This window comes from Cryptomeria japonica, chromosome 1 (assembly GCF_030272615.1).
Source record: "Cryptomeria japonica chromosome 1, Sugi_1.0, whole genome shotgun sequence".
Taxonomy (NCBI): domain Eukaryota; kingdom Viridiplantae; phylum Streptophyta; class Pinopsida; order Cupressales; family Cupressaceae; genus Cryptomeria; species Cryptomeria japonica.
In genome coordinates, this window is record NC_081405.1 from 173,113,481 (window position 1) to 173,131,099 (window position 17,619).

Below are 17,619 nucleotides of genomic sequence, written 5' to 3' on the forward strand. Positions count from 1 at the left end.
GGGAAAATGAACTGTCAGTTAATGATTGCTATTAGGCATCGGTTTCATGATCATATGTGTGATAGGGATTATAATAATAAGTGCTGGATTTGTGCAGCCATTATTATTATCTTTAAAACCACAGATGGGACTCTGTTCTGTTACTCTAGAATTTTTCTCAAGAACTTGTGGTTAAATCTAGGCCTGCAAATTGTGAGATACACCTTTGAGGACTTCGACTTGCTGTTCAATATGGGAGGTAACTTAAACCGGAATGAGCCCTCTGGTTGCGAAAATTGGAAGAGTGAGGGGAAAGTGTGGAGGAGGCTTCATAGATATGGATTCACCGACTATATGGAAAAGCTACATGGTAGTAGAAAATCAGTGTCTCAAGGCTTTACTAGGGGCTGGATCAACAACATAGTCAGTTTGTTTGGGGAGACCTGGAAGATTGATGAGGATCTGGTTGCGGAGGTCATGGGTCTTTAGAAGGAGGGCACAAAATTCTATAGAGACCGAAAGTTTGCTACTGAAGCGATTAAAAACTTCCCAAATTTTGAGGATGAGAAGGCGCGGCTTGCCAAGAAAGACAACGTCTCTTACTACCCACCCCAGCAAGTAAAGTCTTTTTTGGTAGAAAGTGTTAAGGGTTTTGATGGAATTCCTCACTATTGATGGTAGATTTACTAAAGTCTACAATTATCATTTTGCAATTCTAAATCATTTCCGCCATGGGGTTAAGATTTCTCTGCCCTTTTATTTAGATTCTTCTCTGAATGAGAGCTTGGCTGACCATGATAAAAAGCCCAATTCTTACCCCATAGCCCATCAGGGGCTTATTTTTCTCATTTACGAACACCTGAAGGAAAAAAGTAGGGCTAGCAAGGATGATTACCTGGTAACTAATGCACATGTTTCTGAGAGTTGTAATGATTCTGAGTCTGATGATGACCTGTCTAATGCCCCTACCCATAAAAAATGGAGAGTTGACATTGATAATGTGGACACGGAGGTGCATTATGATTTGGAGGAGGAAAAGGGGAAGGATATTGAAACAAAAATGGAGAGTGAGAAGGAAGAGAACGTTGGAGAAGAGGAGGAAAGGAAAAAAGATGCCAATTCTGAAAACCCCGATTCAAACCCTATGGGTTTAGATAGCAGGAATGTTGCCCCAAACTCAATGGAGGAAGACAACCCTAAATCCGTGAGCACTGAGCAGGGTAGGGATTCGACGAATACTATTTTGAATACTGTCCGAAATTGCACACTGGAGTCTTTCAATCTCCACAAGTGGATTATTGACAACATAACAAGCATTTAGAGAAAACAGAGGGACCTGGAAAATAAGATACACAATTTGATTAAGGAAACAAATTCGGGGAAAAAGAGTGGGGAGATGGAAACCAATGAAACTGAGGAGGAAATTGAGATGCAGGACTTGTCGGAAAAATATCTGCTAAAAGGGGATTTGAAACATCTGGAGGATGTTATTAGAATTGTAAAAGAAAATACTGAGGTGGATAATGATAACATCATCACTCGGGTTGCTCAAACTGAGAAGGCTTTGAAAAGATTCATGAACCACAGTCTTGAGGTCTTGAGAGTTTCTTCACAAAATATGAATGCCTTGGTGGATCACTTAGAGAGGAAAAATCAGGATAAGGACTTGGTAATCATTGAAGATATACCGACCTCCAGCTCCACTCATCAAATCTCCAGGTGAAGGACCAGGTAGACCACCACTGATATGGAGACAAAAGCGAAAGACACTCAGCTGAAATAGGAGAACAATGATCTGAGAGAAGCCGCTAAGGCCATGATGCTTTTGGTTCAGAATGCTGAGGAGTCTATAAAAGTTTTCATTTGAATTGTAATGCTGGGTTTTGGATACCAGTTTCTCGCTGGCTCTCTGTCCTTTTGTCCTAGCTACTAGTTTTTGTGCTGGTTTTTTGCAGCTGTTTTGTCTTGGTATTATCTTCTCTTGTTTCTTTATTGCTCATCTATTGTTATGTAATCGGGTTTCGGATCCCTTAAAACCCAATTTTCCTTAATCAAAAACATTATAAATATTCTTTTGTTTTCGCTAGTCACACATATTTTTCCAGCATATATATTTTCTCGCACTTTCACAAGAGGTATGAACTCTTTCCAAAGAATGATCCTTATTCAAAACAAATTCAACTTTATTTAATATCCTCTAAAATAAATCGAACCTCTTCATATGTATTGTTGCCTTAACCAAATGGGTTGACCTTGTAGAAGCTTGTTTATATTATTTGCATCGCTGCTTCTTATAGTGGCTATTAAAATAACCAATACCTTTTCATTAAGCGCTACCTCAAAAGAATTTGTTAATGCTTTTAATTTTAAATTCAAATCACCGCTTTTTCTTTGCCTTTAATCTAATATGAATAGTCCAAAATAGAGTATTACATCACCCTATAAAAGTTCATCACCCTACACCATTTAATCATCTAACATCTACGAGCCATCAATCGCTCATTGCTCAGAATAAATTCCTAATAGCATTGTGCCTCTTAAGCATCAGTCTTGCCTTTATTGTGACACCACATTGCCTTAAATAATTTGAGATTAAATATATTATATTCCTTACATTAACTAATATATATAATTTTGATCTTTAATATTTCAAATAAATTCCAAATAAATGAACATCCCATTAGGTTACAAATCAATATATTTACGTTACATATATACAGTTCGGGTTCCTACGCCCTCTAAGATTTTAAAAACCTGTAACTTCAAATTCGAAGAAATATACGGTTACAATTTTAACACCATAGTCAACTCAGGATACTTCTACACTATTACAGACTATCCCTTTTAAACCACTTACAGGGAACTGGAGAAACTGCTAGTGAGCGTGAGTGAGACTTGATCTGGAACATGACAATACTCTTCCTCAAATTTGACAGATTCTTTGATCTCCGCCACAACCTCACTAATGGTTGGTCTACCGGATGGTTCATTTGCAATGCATCTCCAGGCTAGATTTGTCAAATGAGCGATGGATTTCATATTGTAACGATTACCCAACCTTTTGTCAACCATTTCTTGAATGTTGGCGTCATCTTTATCTACTCCCGCATATGATGTAACCTGTTCAGTCAATCATAGAGCGACTACTTTAATTTTTTGCCATAAAAGTACGCCATTGGTACATTTTTCTTCTTTATGGGAAATTAGTGGGATCTCTTACCCATTCAGTCAATAATATTTTCTCGGCAGAAACTTTTGTGTCTATGGGTTTCCTGCCACATATAAGCTCAAACAAAACGACTCCAAAACTGTACACATCACTCTTGTCTGTCAACATGTGAGTTTTGTAATACCTGCCATTGTAAAAGCAATAAAGATTAGATTTTTCGAATAAATGGGTGAATGAGAATTAGGAAAACACCAAACATTTAATAATTACATTGGATCCAAATATCCAGGAGTTCCTTTTATAGTTGTATTTATCTGAGAAGTTTCATCATTCCCAGTCACTCTTGAAAGACCGAAGTCAGCCAGTTTGCCATTCAAATTACTGTCTAGAAGAATGTTGGAGGTCTTAACATCCCTGTGAATTATCTTTGGAGTACAACCTACGTGCAGATATTCCAGCCCTACAAATATTTTTTGTTTGAGAAAAAAAACCATTAATTCAAAATGGAAACTTTGCATGTAGCATTTTGAAAACAATGACTTAAATCAAGGAACTATTGAGTTGATGATGAAATAAGGAATTTCTTTTAAAAAAACCTTGTGCTGCATCCAAAGCTATTTGAAGCCTCGTTTTCCAATCTAACTGGGAGTATTTTGGTGGCTCTGCACCTGCAAACAGAAAGTACTACATGATTTGGCCATCTCTCACTTCCATTGTGGAAAGAAATATTTGAAGTTTAGAGTTACCGTAAAGGTTATCACTGAGGGAGCCTCCAGACATATACTCGTAGACAAGCATGAGGTCTCTGGATTCATTACAGTATCCAAGAAAGGACACCAGCTTCTTATGATTGATTCTTGACAGAAGATCAACCTGCAAATAAAGTTGAAACCACTGAGATTTCTCAGATGAGTGCAGAAGGAAAATGATCTTCTATAGGAATCTAAGCGTTACCTCATTTGAGAATTGTTCAATTCCATGTTTGTTGAAAACGGAGAGTACTTTTACAGCTATTTGCTTCCCTTCCTGCAATTCGCCCAAGAAAACAGTTCCAAACGACCCGTGTCCAATTTTATGGGTAAAATTTTGTGTCGCCGTCCTCATTTCCTCGAGAGTAAAGGCGCGACATTTTGATGAATTTGCTACATTAACCATCAGATAATCTACATTTTGTTTGTTTGTAAGAGACGAGAAAGGTAAAGCCTAATATATAATTTCGTTCTTACGTTAAATTTCATTCATGATTATGGTGTATTGTATTGTATAGTACTATTACATTTGAAACGTACCAAGAGGGCTTGGTTGAGTACATGGACTTCTCAATTTGAATCGATAAATGATGATTCCCACTAAAATGGCGGTTACAATTACGATGCCTGCTACTCCAAGCGCAATCGCTACCACGGAGCGGGGGTGATTACGGCACTTGCGCTTTGTCGGGCAAAGGTGTTTGTTGCCACTGAAACTGCGCCAAATAAATCTTTTTTAAATGGTTAAGCTTCTTGTTATCTTTTCAATTAATTTTCTTTTTAAAATAGAAATTTATAATGCACAGAAGTAAAATATAGTAGATGTGAAATACTTGAATATATATTTTGTTTTGTTGAGAAGTTGTTGTGGGATGACACCTTTGAAATTATTGTTGGATATATCTCTGCTGTCACAATTCCAAAGCAATACACGTTTTAATAGTTATAATCAATTTTTTTATAAGACTAATTAAGTGCAATAAAAAATAGATTTCACTTACAACTCTTTGAGACAAGATTTGACTTACAACTCTGTGAGACAAGGGAGTTTAGATAACCAATCCGGAATTTTACCAAATAAATCATTGTTTTGAAGATGTCTGCACATTCATCAAACATAGCAATTATAAAATTATTTTAACTTTTAAGTATGTTATATTATTTAATGTATTATATTTATAAACAAAGCCTTATATTTATAGTGACATTTTTAAGAAATATTAATTATGTTTAAAATTATGTTATCAAATTCATAACTTTTATTTGCTTGGAGTATAATGTAGTATCTGTGATTGTATGCATTATTCACACATAAGGTAGGTCTATTTTGAGCACAACTTTTATGCACATTGTAAAAAAGTTTTGTATGCATTACAATGTAAATCTTATAAATCTGGTAGATTGAATAATTATGAAGATAAAAGTGACATAATTTAAGTAACTATTAATTGAAATTTTGATGTACTCACAATTTCTCTAGCTTGGAAAGGCTAGTCAAATTGGGAAAAATTCCATTGAACTCGTTGTTGTTGAGTGACCTAATAAACAGTCATATGCAAATATAAAGTATATTAATGTCAGATATTGGTAATTTTCTAAGAAACATATGGTAAGCATGTTTATAATTTAGTCATGGTAGACATCACAACTAAAAGTGGGTATTTGTAACATGTATAATAGTAAGAAGTTGTCAATAAAAAAATTCTAAAAATTTAATTGTAGTTGAGCCATATCAATTCAATAATATTAAACCTATTGAAGTCACCAATCAAGATAAAAAATTTCAAAATCAAATAACCTTCCACACTGAATAGAGAACAAAAAAAAAACTCTATTATACCAAACAAGGATGTAAGATCCAATTTTCAAGCATCAATACATGCTCAAGATGCATAACATATAAGCGAACCCTTTTTAATAAAGGCAAGATGGTCTAGGAAAGCATAAAGTGTCATAATCATATGATATAAGATAAAAAGAGATCTTATATGTACCCTAAAAGTGGCCTATGTAATCTTAAGAACTAGATGTGAATAGGTCCTAGAAGGAAATGAATTAAGGAATAAACCTTTTCAAACCAACAAAACCAACTAATTTTGTTGCCTACATAATTCTAAAAAGTTGCAATAAAGGATTGGATAAAGATTGCAATAAAGTATGGATGAAGGCTACAATAAGGATGGGATAAACATACAAAACTTTGAGAAGAGGAAATTGAGATAACCGGTATAGAATTTCAGGATATAAATAATTGTTTTCAATATGACTACACATTCATAAAACTTAGTAATTATAAATTTGTTTCAACTTTTAAATATCTTATATTATTTAATACATTATAGCTATAAACAAAATCATGTGTTTATTGTGGAATTTATAAGAAATTTAAGATTTTATGAGAAAATTATCCTAATCAAATTCGTAAATTTTGTCCACTTCAAGAAATAGGGTACCTTGTAGCTTCTATAATTACATACATTATTCATGCACATGATAAGATCATATTTGTGTACATTACGAAATTCACTTTATAAATCTCATGAATGGGATTATTTTAAAGATAAAAGTTTTAAAATTGAGAGTTTTATTAATTTAAGGTTTGATATTCTCGTAATGTCTCTAATTTGGAGATATTTGTCAAATTTGACAACATTCCACTAAAGTTGTTGTTATTGAGTGATTTGATAAGATTGCATATACAAATATAAGTATATTAATGCTACACAGAAGCAATTTTTTATAAAGCATACGTTGAGGATGTTCATAAGGTTCAGGTAACGGGAAATATGAAAATTAAAAAAATATATTGGTAACAAATATAGTACATTGAATCAATAACAAAATTGATAACTTTCATTTTGGTCAAGCCACATCTATCTAATGATCTCAAACCAAATATTTTGTATTGCCTATATTAATATAATTAATTTAACCATCTAGAACTTCCTTGGAAAAATTAAATGGACATCTCATTTGTGGAATTTAAAAAGGAAAAGATGTTAATATGTATGTTTATCTTATCTAAGTCTAATTTCAATAGACTTCCATATAAACATATTATAAGAATATCCTTTTTTTTTTTAATTCATAAATGATAGAATATATTAGGGCACTCTCCCATGTACAATAGTATTAAAGTCCATACAATCTAGAGGTTAGAAATTCAACTTTCTAAAGAATCAAAAAAATTTAATCAATGTAAGTGTTAGTGTAAATAGAATCATTATTATACTAGTTTTCAAGTCACGTTTCTAGGATTGACTAGGTATTCACACTTAGCTAGAGTTTATTTAGGCTATTTTATGCTTTTGTCTCACTTCATATGGTTGAAACATGCATCCTCATCATTTGAGACACCTATTGCATGCATACATGCCACTTGCTTACACACTTGTCAAGTAAGCTCGCAAGTGTTGTACCTTCGGAAGGGTATTTAGTTTTTCACTCCCACATTCTTACCTAATCTACCTTGCCTATAAATGGAAGGCCTCTATGTATATCTTACACAATTTCTTCACATTATATTATATATAGCATATTTTGTTTAGTGTTTTACTAGTGGAAGGTAGTTTTTATACTTTTAGATTCTTGCCTTACTCTAACAATAAGAACTAATTTAAAAAATGCTTATAACAAATTTGTCAAAATCCTTGTAAGAACTATAATATTCTAATGCAAAATTCAAAAATAATTGATAATAGTTCAATAGAGAAATGAAATCATTATAGGAGAGAAGAGTCTCCATACTCCATAAAGAAGCATCACCAATTGTGTTTAAAGCTTACTCTTTTTTCCGCTACATTTTCTAGGTGATCTAATATAGGCCTCAATCTTCTTGGATTTGTTTTGCTATAAAAGAATTTTTTTCTAAACCAAATTATCTATATAACCCTTTAGAGGTGATTCAACTTTCAAGTTCTTAAAATCTCTAAAATTTTGATGTGCTATAAAATTGGTGTCCTTCAAACCATCTTCTTCATTTTTAATTGAAAGTGAGTCCTCAATCTTATATATGTTTCTACATTTCCCACTAAGGGGATATGATGCATAGTGTAATAATTTTAAAAAAACAAAATCTTGACATATGTATTTTGACACCTTTTTTAGAATCCATTTCTAAGATTTAAAAAATATAATAGCCTAATTGTAGCTTCATAATATATTCCATCACTTTATACTATATTTATTTACATTAAAAATTGTGGCATCATAAATTGTAATCCCTTACAACTTTACACTTCTTTATGTGCCCTTACCTTTGTGAGATTTCTCCCAGCTCTCTTCCAAGTGTAATTATGGCCTTTGTACTAGAAAAATGAAGTCACATGTTTGTATGGTGATTTGGACCTTTTTCATAGAACTGAGTGAACTTAATTCACACCTTATTCACCCTTCTTTGGGTAGACAAGGGCATTTGGGCATCCTTGTCCCTCAATTTTGGGCCCAAGTTTGAATGTGTTAGTAACTGATCTTGTTAGTTAATTCTAGATATTGATACTTCAATATGATCATTGGCCTATTAGCCTAATTTAAAAAAGACCTTATTAACCCTATATAAGAGCATCATTTCAATTTATTTTCATATCCATTCATCCATTTATCCACTAATATCCATCATACACACACATACATCCACAAGCATCCACATCTCACAAGTATCTATCAAGCAACATTTCATAAATATACATAAGTGATTTTAATATGCAAAATAAATTCAAAGTCTTGCCCATAAGCACATAATTATAGATAATAGAAGTAATTTTCATACACAAGAAAATATACCTTGGCGTATGCCTCAACATTGGTGCAGGAACACCTCCTATGACATGGAGGCACATGAAGCCATTTTGGTACAGAACATGGAATCAAGGGTCTAAAGGACCTAGAAATGATGTAATAAAGCCTATTAAGGCATTTTAATCTAGTAGGAAGAATGAAATAAGTTTTGAGTGCAAATGGACCTAATAGGGGTCAATAAGTTTAAATATGTAAAAATGGAAAAAAGGATGCCTAATGAGTTTAATTAGGTTGAGTTGAGTCATTTTGATGTAATAAGGCTCAAATAAAGCCTTTGGTGTTGATAAATTAGGTTTAAGAGTATTATTTCTAGTATTTGTCAAATTCAGATTTGAAACCCAACAGTTAGTTAGCCAAACAAGAAGTTTAGGTGTTTGTTAAGGATAAACGTAGTTATGGTCAGTTTGGGAAGGTTTGTATTAATTTATACCTCATGTTACATGACCGGGAAAAGCAAAGTTGAAGTTTGGGAAAAGAATCACAATTGCATTGTACGGATTGCTCTTATTGAATACAAAATCTGAAATTACTTGCTATATTTGGTTTGTTTTCTTTCATTTTTGGATTTTCAATGGATTATAGGTGATTCCTTTGGGTGTTAATGAGCATTTGAATCCATTTTGAAGGTTTAATATCTATTTTTGAATCATTTATTTTGACTGTTCCAAAGAACCCCATTGTAGGTGCACATTTTGTGTTAGTTTGGAGTCAAAATCAGAAGTTAGAGCTCATTCCTCTTTATGTCATTAACATTCCTTGACGAATGAGACCCTATCAATTTATTTTTAACTAACCCAATAAAAATACTACAAGGAAAAGAGATTGAATAGGTGAACACCAAGAAAAGTGATTGTTTGTGAGGAAAAAAGGCATGAAAATGGAGGCATGAGTATAGCAGCAGAAGAAGTAGCTTAACAAGGTGATTTTTTTATGCTGGAAGATGTTTGTGGGGGTTCAATAAAAGGTGAAATGACCATTTTTTGAGTTTGAAAGTGAATGGAGGAGTGGTTTTGAGAAATCCCTAGGTTAGAAGGCCTAAAAAGGAGGGTTTGATATCTAACCTATCAAAAGAGTGTTTCTTGCCTTGAAAGTTGGAAAATATACTGTTTTGGAAAAAAATTCAAGACTTTTTTTTGGTTTGGTGTTGTGGTTGTACCATTTGTTGGCACTTGCTTTGAAAAAGAGGGCTAATTGGGCCTAGTCAGTGTGTAGCAGGTTACTGTTCAGGGTATTTTATCAAAAGGAACCATAGTTGATTTTCATGTATGTCATACAAATTCCAAAAGGGTATCTGGAAGTCCAATTTATTTTTCAATTTTTTTGGGAAGAAGTTGAACTAAGTGGGAAAAACCGGTCTGGCAGGGCTACTATGATTAAGCCTAGGTTACACCCGGGTAAGAGGGTTTTGTGTAAACCAAGCAAATGGGTATGTGTTGATTATTAATACAATATGGTTGGGGCATGTGAAGATCATAGGTGGTATTAGATTGGTTTTTTGAGTTGGTAACACAGTTTGAGTTCATTGGTGAAGGGGGGAGACTTGAGAACCTTGTAGGTTCCAAAGGTCAATTTGACAAAACAACAAATATTTCCTAATGGGGTTCTTGTAGACCAGTATCCTCTACATCATAGTGGTATCAAAGCCACTAGTAGGTTCTTGAGTGAAGTAAGGATGAGGGAGAAGTTGTGCACTAAAGACACTTAGGGAGTGTTTTCAGTTGGTTATAAGGGTTGAAGAAAAGGTAAAGAGGAAGAAAGAGAGACAAGAAGGACATGGAAGAGGTAATACAAATAGAGGAAGGGGAAGCATGCCTAACAATGAAGGACAAGTACAAGACAACAATAATAAGGGTAAGGATTCATTTTATGATCTGAGAGGTGGATATAGAGGTGGAGGCAGATTTGGATTAGGTAGAGGGACATGAGTCTTCATGGGAAGGTGCTTCACATGCAATGAAGTTGGGCATACTTCCTTCAAGTGTCCAATGAATGGACAAGGTGGCAAGAAGACTAAGAAAAGAGTTCATTTATCCCAAGGGGAAGAACAACTAGCAGAAGAGAAAGTTGGTATTGCTGCTCTAGAACTTGAAGGTGACTTTCTGATGTTTGGAAATGGTCAAAAGTTGCAGCAGGTACAACCCCAGGTATCCATTTTTAGAACTCAATGCTTGAGCCATGGTAAAGTATGTAGGATGATCATTGATTCCAGTTATTTTGATAACTTGGTTTCTCAAGAGATGGTTGACAAGTTGAATTTAGTAAGAATACCACATAATAGACCCTACAAAGCCACTTGGGTAACAAATGAACAAAATCTAGTAGTCCAAGGGAAAGCATATGTAGAGTTTACCATTGGTGATTATCATGATAGGGTATTGTGTGACATTGTTCCTATGACATGTTGTCATGTACTCTTGGGAAGGCCTTGGCAATATCAGAGAAGGACATTGCATGATGGGTTCTTGAACACATATGTTGTTCACAAAGATGGTAAGAGATTTACATTAACTCCTTTAAAGAATAATCAGATCTTTGAATCCATTGTAATATGCTTTGGTAGGAAGGCGTATGTGAGTATGTAGGTTCCTAAGGTGAAGGGAACACAAGGTAGTGATCATGGGTGTGGAAAGAAGTCAGAAGGGAAGCAACATTTTGTTGATGACAGCAAAAGGAAGGTGCAGACTAGTGCAATGGTAGGGACTATTGAGTTCCCTCTAGGTGTGCAGACCAAGGACACTGATGGTCCTTCAAAGGTGAATGGATTTGGGGGTCTTTTGGACCTCACAAAGGCAAGTAAAATGGTGCAGCAGTAGTCCATACGTGACTGTCTAAACCAAAGATCTAATGATCTATTTTTATCTGATCATGAGTTTTCTGTAGGTAATAGGTGGAAGACCAACTCATTTCATGAGTTGTTATTGGTACAAAAGTTTGCAAGAGGCCAAAGTTTCAGGTGGCCTTCTAGAAGGATGCATGGAGTATAGACAAGACCCCTATTCTCTTGGGACAAGAGATTTTTCATAGGGGGGAAGTATGGTGCAGGAGCACCTCCTGTGACATGGAGGCACATGAAGCCATTTTGGTACAGAACATGGATTCAAAGGTCTAAAGGACCAAGAAATGATTTAATAAGTCCTATTAAGGCATTTGAATCTAGTAGGTAGAATGAAATGAGTTTTGAGTGCAAATGGACCTAATAGGGATCAATAAGTCTAAATATGTAAAAATGTCACAAAGGATGCCTAATGAGTTTAATTAGGTTGAGTTGAGTCATTTTGATGTAATAAGGCTCAAATAAAGCCTTTAGTGTTGATAAATTGGGTTTAAGAGTATTGTTTCTAGTATTTGTCAAATTCCAATTTGAAACCCAATGGTTAGTTAGCCAAACAAGAGGTTTAGGTGTTTGTTAAGGAGAAAGGTAGTTATGGTTAGTTTGGGAAGGTTTGTATTGATTTATACCTCTTGTTTGGCTAACTAACTGTTGGGTTTCAAATTTGAATTTGACAAATACTAGAAATAATATTCTTAAACTCAATTTATCAACACTATATGCTTTATAATGTTACATATCCTGGAAAAGAAAGGTTGAAGTTTGGGAAAGAATCACAATTGCATTGTATGGACTACTCTTATTGAATACAAAATCAGAAATTACTTGCTATATTTGGTTTGTTTTCTTTCATTTTCGGATTGTCAATGGATTGCAGGTGATTCCTTTGGGTGTTAACGATCATTTGAATCCATTTTGAAGGTTTAATATCTGTTTTTGAATCATTTATTTTGACTGTTCCAAAGAACCCTGTTGTAGGTGCACATTTTGTGTTAGTTTGGAGTCAAAATGAGAAGTTAGGGCTCATTGCTCTTTATGTCATTACTGTTCCTTGAGGAATGAGACCCTATCAATGTATTTTTAACTAACCCAATGACAAGAATGTAGGGAAAAGAGATTGAATAGGTCATCACCAAGAAAAGTGATTGTTTGTGAGGAAAAAAATGCATGAAAATGGAGGCATGAGTATAGCAGCAGAAGAAATAGCTTAACAAGGTGGTATTTTTATGCTAGAATATGTTTTTTGGGGTTGAATACAAGCTGAAATAACCCTTGTTTGAGTCTGGAAGTAATGGAGGACTGGTTTTGAGAAAGCCCTAGGTTAGAAGGCCTAAAAAAGAGGGTTTGATATCTAACGTATCAAGTGAGTGTCTCTTGCCTTGAAAGTTGCAAAATTTACTATTTTGGAACATTTGTCAAGAATTTTTTTTGGTTTGGTGTTGTGGTTGTACCATTTGTTGGTACTTTCTTTGAAAAAGAGGGCTAATTAGGCCTAGTCAGTGTGTAGCAAGGTACTGGTCAGGGTATTTTGTCCAAAGGAACTATAGTTGAGTTTCATATATTTCATACAACTTCCAAAAGGGTATCTAGAAGTACAATTTATTTTGCAATTTTTTGGGGAAGAAGTTGAACTAAGTGGGAAAAACCGGTTTGGCAGGGCTACTAGGATTAAGCCTAGGTTACACTCGGGTAAGAGGGTTTTGTGTAAACCAAGAAAATGGGTATGTGTTGATTGTTGAGACAATATGGCTGGGACATGTGAAGACCCTAGGTGGTATTAGATTGGTTGTTTGAGTTGGTAACATAGTTTGAGTTCATTGGTAAAGAGGGAAGACTTGAGAACCTTGTAGGTTTCAAAGGTCAATTTGACAAAACAACAAATATTGCCTAATGGAGTGCTTGTAGACTAGTATCCTCTGCATCAAACATAGAGTATGGTAGTAATATATAGGCCTATAATGTAGCTAATACTACCTTCATGTTTATTCCTACTGCCTCATATCAATTTTTGCGCTCAAATGTAGTTCAACAAGGATATTATCTAGTATACATATGAAATGCATCTCTGAAAAAGGGTAAGAAACTTTAATATACACGCTCATGCCATACAGTAGGAAGAAGATGATCTATCTTCTCAAAGCTCAACTACTTAGAATTATGAGGCATGCATTTCACTTGCAACAAAAGATGATTCCTTGAAGACTTTTTTTTGCAAGTAAATGGGAACCTACAACTAGCTCAAGGGAAAAATTATAGGTACAAGTCCTATTTCCCTTTTCCATGAACATACATTATTCCAAGAAAAGTGACACCTATATGTATAAAATTGGAACATAGATCTTGGTAAGGAAAAATAGAAATATTGTAAATTCCTCAAATATGAAAGAAAAATCCATAGACGAAAATAAATTATTAAGCTTAAGGAAGAGATACAATGCTATCTAAGCATCGTATTAACAATAGTATTTCATAATATTCTTTACCACGAGGCGTGAGCAGTAATTACTAGATTTCCTACTTAACTTGAAAACTTCAGACTTACATTGAAACGAGTTCGGTTAGCTGTCCTAAACTTGAAGGTATGGGTCCTTGCAGATTCCTTCCCGACAAATTTCTGTATGAATTATAATACAGCCTATTAGACAAATACCTAAAACCATATTCATAATTCCTTCGAATGAAAGATATAAATGGAAAACAAGAAAACATTGTAAACCCAAACTTACATTTGGGAAATCCTTACAGTGTTATTGATATTACTACAGATGATTCCTTCCCAGGGTAAACCAAAGCAAGGATCCGAAGTCCAGCTATTCAGGGAAAACGCTTTTCCTAGCTCTCTAAGAGCTTTAACTGCAGCTTCGCCGGTTAAGAATATCGAATAAGAGTTGTGTTCTAAATGTAAATTAAAATAAATAAATAAAAGAAAGAAATTGGAGTCTGACCGTCATCCGAAGAGGTTCGAGGATGGGTGTAAAAGAGAGCGTGGATCTCCAAGGCATTGATTATAGGACTCACACCGGGGATCTTAGACTGTAAATTTACTATTGCTTCTGTTGTTCCATCATATTGGAAGGGTAGCCCCAAGGCAGGGACATTTCCGGCCAGATCAATTTCTTTAGTTAGAATGACGTTATTTATCCCAACGGAGAACGATCTTTTCCCCGTCGAGTTAAGCTCTGCGAAATACAATACCGCTAGGGCATTTTTCGACCTGGATTGTCCGAGGGAGAAATACATGTTGTTAGAGCCGCTTGTGTTGCTGACGACGGCCGTTTGCATTACCTTAGATGGAGGAAAGTTTCTAGTGCCGCTTACTGAAATAGATTTGGGAACATTGATGCTCTTTGTTCCCGTAACTAAAGACTTGCAAGGCTCCCACATGCGGTCGAATTGGTCTTGAGGATACCTGAACAATTCAAAAAGTAAAAAGAAAATTATCAAGTCGTATGGAATTTCAAGCTGAACATTAACCCTAGCCAAATCTAGCAAGGTTTACCTGGTCACATCTTCAGCCCCCATATCACATCTTTTATCGGTATGCAACATAATTCCCGGTTTAGCCGTATCATACATGCCTGGCTTAAGACGTCTTAACTCGATAGCAGAAATAGATGGGTCAGCGCAGTCCGAGGTTCGGATCAAGCAAATATGTAACACACTATCTGCACTCAACAAAGTGTTCCCACTGCGGCATACCAGGCAATTGTCAAATACCACTGTTTCCATGTAGAGCAAATCTTGGGTCTCGACAGAGTAATTGAAATCTCGATATCCAGTGGAATTAGCACTGACAAACGATAGTCTCAAAATGTGGGGCACATTCGGGGCAAGCGGCAATACATAGCAAGCCTTATTAATAGGCTTGGGAAACACTCGGAGGCGTCTGAAATAAAACTTAACCATGTACGAGTAGTATGAATCTGCTTTCTCACCCACGTTGTGTATGAAGTCGTCATCGCTAACCCATGTAATATGGGTTTCCGGATCAATACGATTTCCTCCACCACAGTCTATACTCAAAAATCCTATCATAGCAAACACATATAAATCATTAAAGCCCGCAACAAAGAACCAAAATAACAACATTTGAAAGAATATTGTACCTGTTTGAGCATTAGCAAAAAGTGCGCATGACCACAAGAGGAAGAGGAAGACGACGCCAACGTATTTACCGCAACCAAAAACTTCCATAGTTTGCTTATTTTACTTGCAATACAGAATCATTCGTAGAAGCCAATAAAATATATACCACTCAAATTGCACATTTTTTTTTAAGCCGAAGGCGTCTCCTACTATGAAATGCACCGAGCTTATTTTGTCTATCAACGGTGGACATGCTAAGTGAAGGCCTCATTCATGCAGGCGTATTATGTTAAGGTAGGTGGGTAGATAGGCGGTGCTACTACTACTTTACGGAGACTGCTCCTGCTTTTTGAGTTGAATGTCTTGTCACATCACTGTCAGTGATGACAATGCAGCTACATGAAAATAATAAATCAAATATTGAATAACCCGAACAAATCCTCCCTCTGCTGTATCGTTTTTCCTTCAAGCAGTAAATGCAATCCGCACACGTATTAACACATGTGACAGACGGGGCTTCCAATGTGTTTTTGGAAGAGTCAAAATTAATTTAATAACATAAATTATAATTTTATCAGAAAAACGGCTGTGCATGTACCTGCTTAATTTAAATAATATAATATTGTATTCTTCCTACGAAAAGATCAAAGGAATACCCATATCATGCATGCCCTACAGAAGCTGAATGGGATGGGAAACCACTTAGATATGCTTGAATACTATTCAAGAGAAAGGCAGCCTGTATATAATGCACAACTTTCTACTATCCCAACACTTTGTATGTTAATTCCCATAATGAAACCTAGTATTCATTTGTGGCAATGGAATCCATATACACAGAGGCAAAGATTTCTAACCATATCAAAGATCAGTCCTTGCTGTTTAATTACCCGAAGGCGTCTCTTTATATGAGATGCACTATCTGATATTGAAAATCAATGGTTGACAACTGTTTAGAAGCCTGCAAGACCGTTGAAACGTCTCACACGCACCGCTTGTTTTCTTTATACTGTTCACTCATGATTGTCTCATGATTGTCACATGATTGTCACAGTAAAAAAATATTTGAACGGTTCATAACATTTTAAATGGACAGATATATTGACGCTTTTTACCCGTGGTTGCATTGAAATAAGCAAACCCTAAATAATAACGCGACCTTCATCCATCATCCTATTTCTATGGAGTCAAATTAGGTGTCCGTAATTAGAAACTTGTTTCAAAAAAGAACGAGATATTTTGCACTGGGTAATGCTGGCAAATGCAATCACTACATTTTTTATATTACAATTAGAATTATAATTAATGAGTGATATATTTTTTATTTGCGATAGGTATATAATTTAAGTTTATTAATTTTATTAATATTTTTAATTTTATATGTGATTTGATTTTTAAAATTTAAATTCAATGTTTAGTTTAATTATGTTAATAAATATTTATATAAAAAAATAGTAAAATTAAATATATTATTGTAACAGATTTATAATCATTCATATAAAATAATAATGCAAGATTTAAATTGTTTTTAAAATAAAATATATTTATTTTTTATTTTTTTACTTATTTTCAAAGATCTAATTGGTAAGATTTTAAGACATTTTTAAATAGAATTTATTTGTATATTTACGTGTTCTTTTAAAAAAATTAATTTGAGAAATTTTTTATACAAGTTTTTAATATGTTATATAAAATTATCAATTTTATATTTTCTTTGTTTAATATAAATTATTTTGACTGTTTGTTTAAGAATAATATAAAATAGATTTTATACAAATAATGTTTAAGTAATAAATTCTTATTTATTTAAAAAGAAAAGTGTTCAACTTATGATATTACCAAGAGAAGAAGAATTAGAAGATTTTAAAAATCACTAGTTAAAATCAAATGGATCCATATTTATATGGGTTTTTAAGTATACTAGAAGAAATCATATTTCAAAACATTAAGGTTTTAATATATTTTATTTTCAAATAATATGTTTAGAAATTAATTAGATAAGAAAATTT

The 17,619-nt window shown here is 34.2% G+C and overlaps 1 protein-coding gene across 6 annotated transcripts; it reads right to left on the bottom strand.

Annotated features, from left to right (window-relative positions):
* Window positions 1-2,618: 2,618 nt before the first annotated feature.
* LOC131036081 (probable LRR receptor-like serine/threonine-protein kinase At1g67720) lies at window positions 2,619-16,168 on the bottom strand. Of its 6 annotated transcripts, none has more exons than XM_057967875.2 (15): window positions 15,631-16,166; window positions 15,024-15,552; window positions 14,470-14,933; window positions 14,251-14,377; window positions 14,067-14,138; window positions 5,367-5,435; window positions 4,926-4,997; window positions 4,731-4,802; window positions 4,438-4,628; window positions 4,103-4,311; window positions 3,895-4,021; window positions 3,745-3,816; window positions 3,419-3,608; window positions 3,200-3,332; window positions 2,619-3,099 (listed from the first exon to the last, which is right to left on the bottom strand). In XM_057967875.2, exons 1-15 carry the CDS (start codon window positions 15,716-15,718, stop codon window positions 2,833-2,835), a joined length of 2,682 nt encoding a protein of 893 aa, XP_057823858.2. In that variant the 5' UTR covers window positions 15,719-16,166; the 3' UTR covers window positions 2,619-2,832. The 6 variants fall into 6 exon arrangements, with proteins under 6 accessions (XP_057823858.2, XP_057823859.2, XP_057823860.2 ...); XM_057967876.2 differs by having other exon boundaries at window positions 2,632-3,099; window positions 4,438-4,613; window positions 15,631-16,163; XM_057967877.2 differs by lacking the exon at window positions 4,926-4,997 and having other exon boundaries at window positions 2,632-3,099; window positions 15,631-16,168.
* Window positions 16,169-17,619: the final 1,451 nt, after the last annotated feature.

Bases quoted from the DNA above. Each gene is read 5' to 3' on its own strand.
- LOC131036081 (XM_057967875.2), bottom strand. From the start codon at position 15,718: ATGGAAGTTTTTGGTTGCGGTAAATACGTTGGCGTCGTCTTCCTCTTC. The intron at 5,436-14,066 runs GTAAGTCTGAAG...ACTGTTTATTAG, and splicing joins CTAACCGAACTCGTTTCAAT to GTCACTCAACAACAACGAGT. The intron at 4,629-4,730 runs GTATTTCACATC...CATTTAAAAAAG, and splicing joins AAAACAAAATATATATTCAA to ATTTATTTGGCGCAGTTTCA.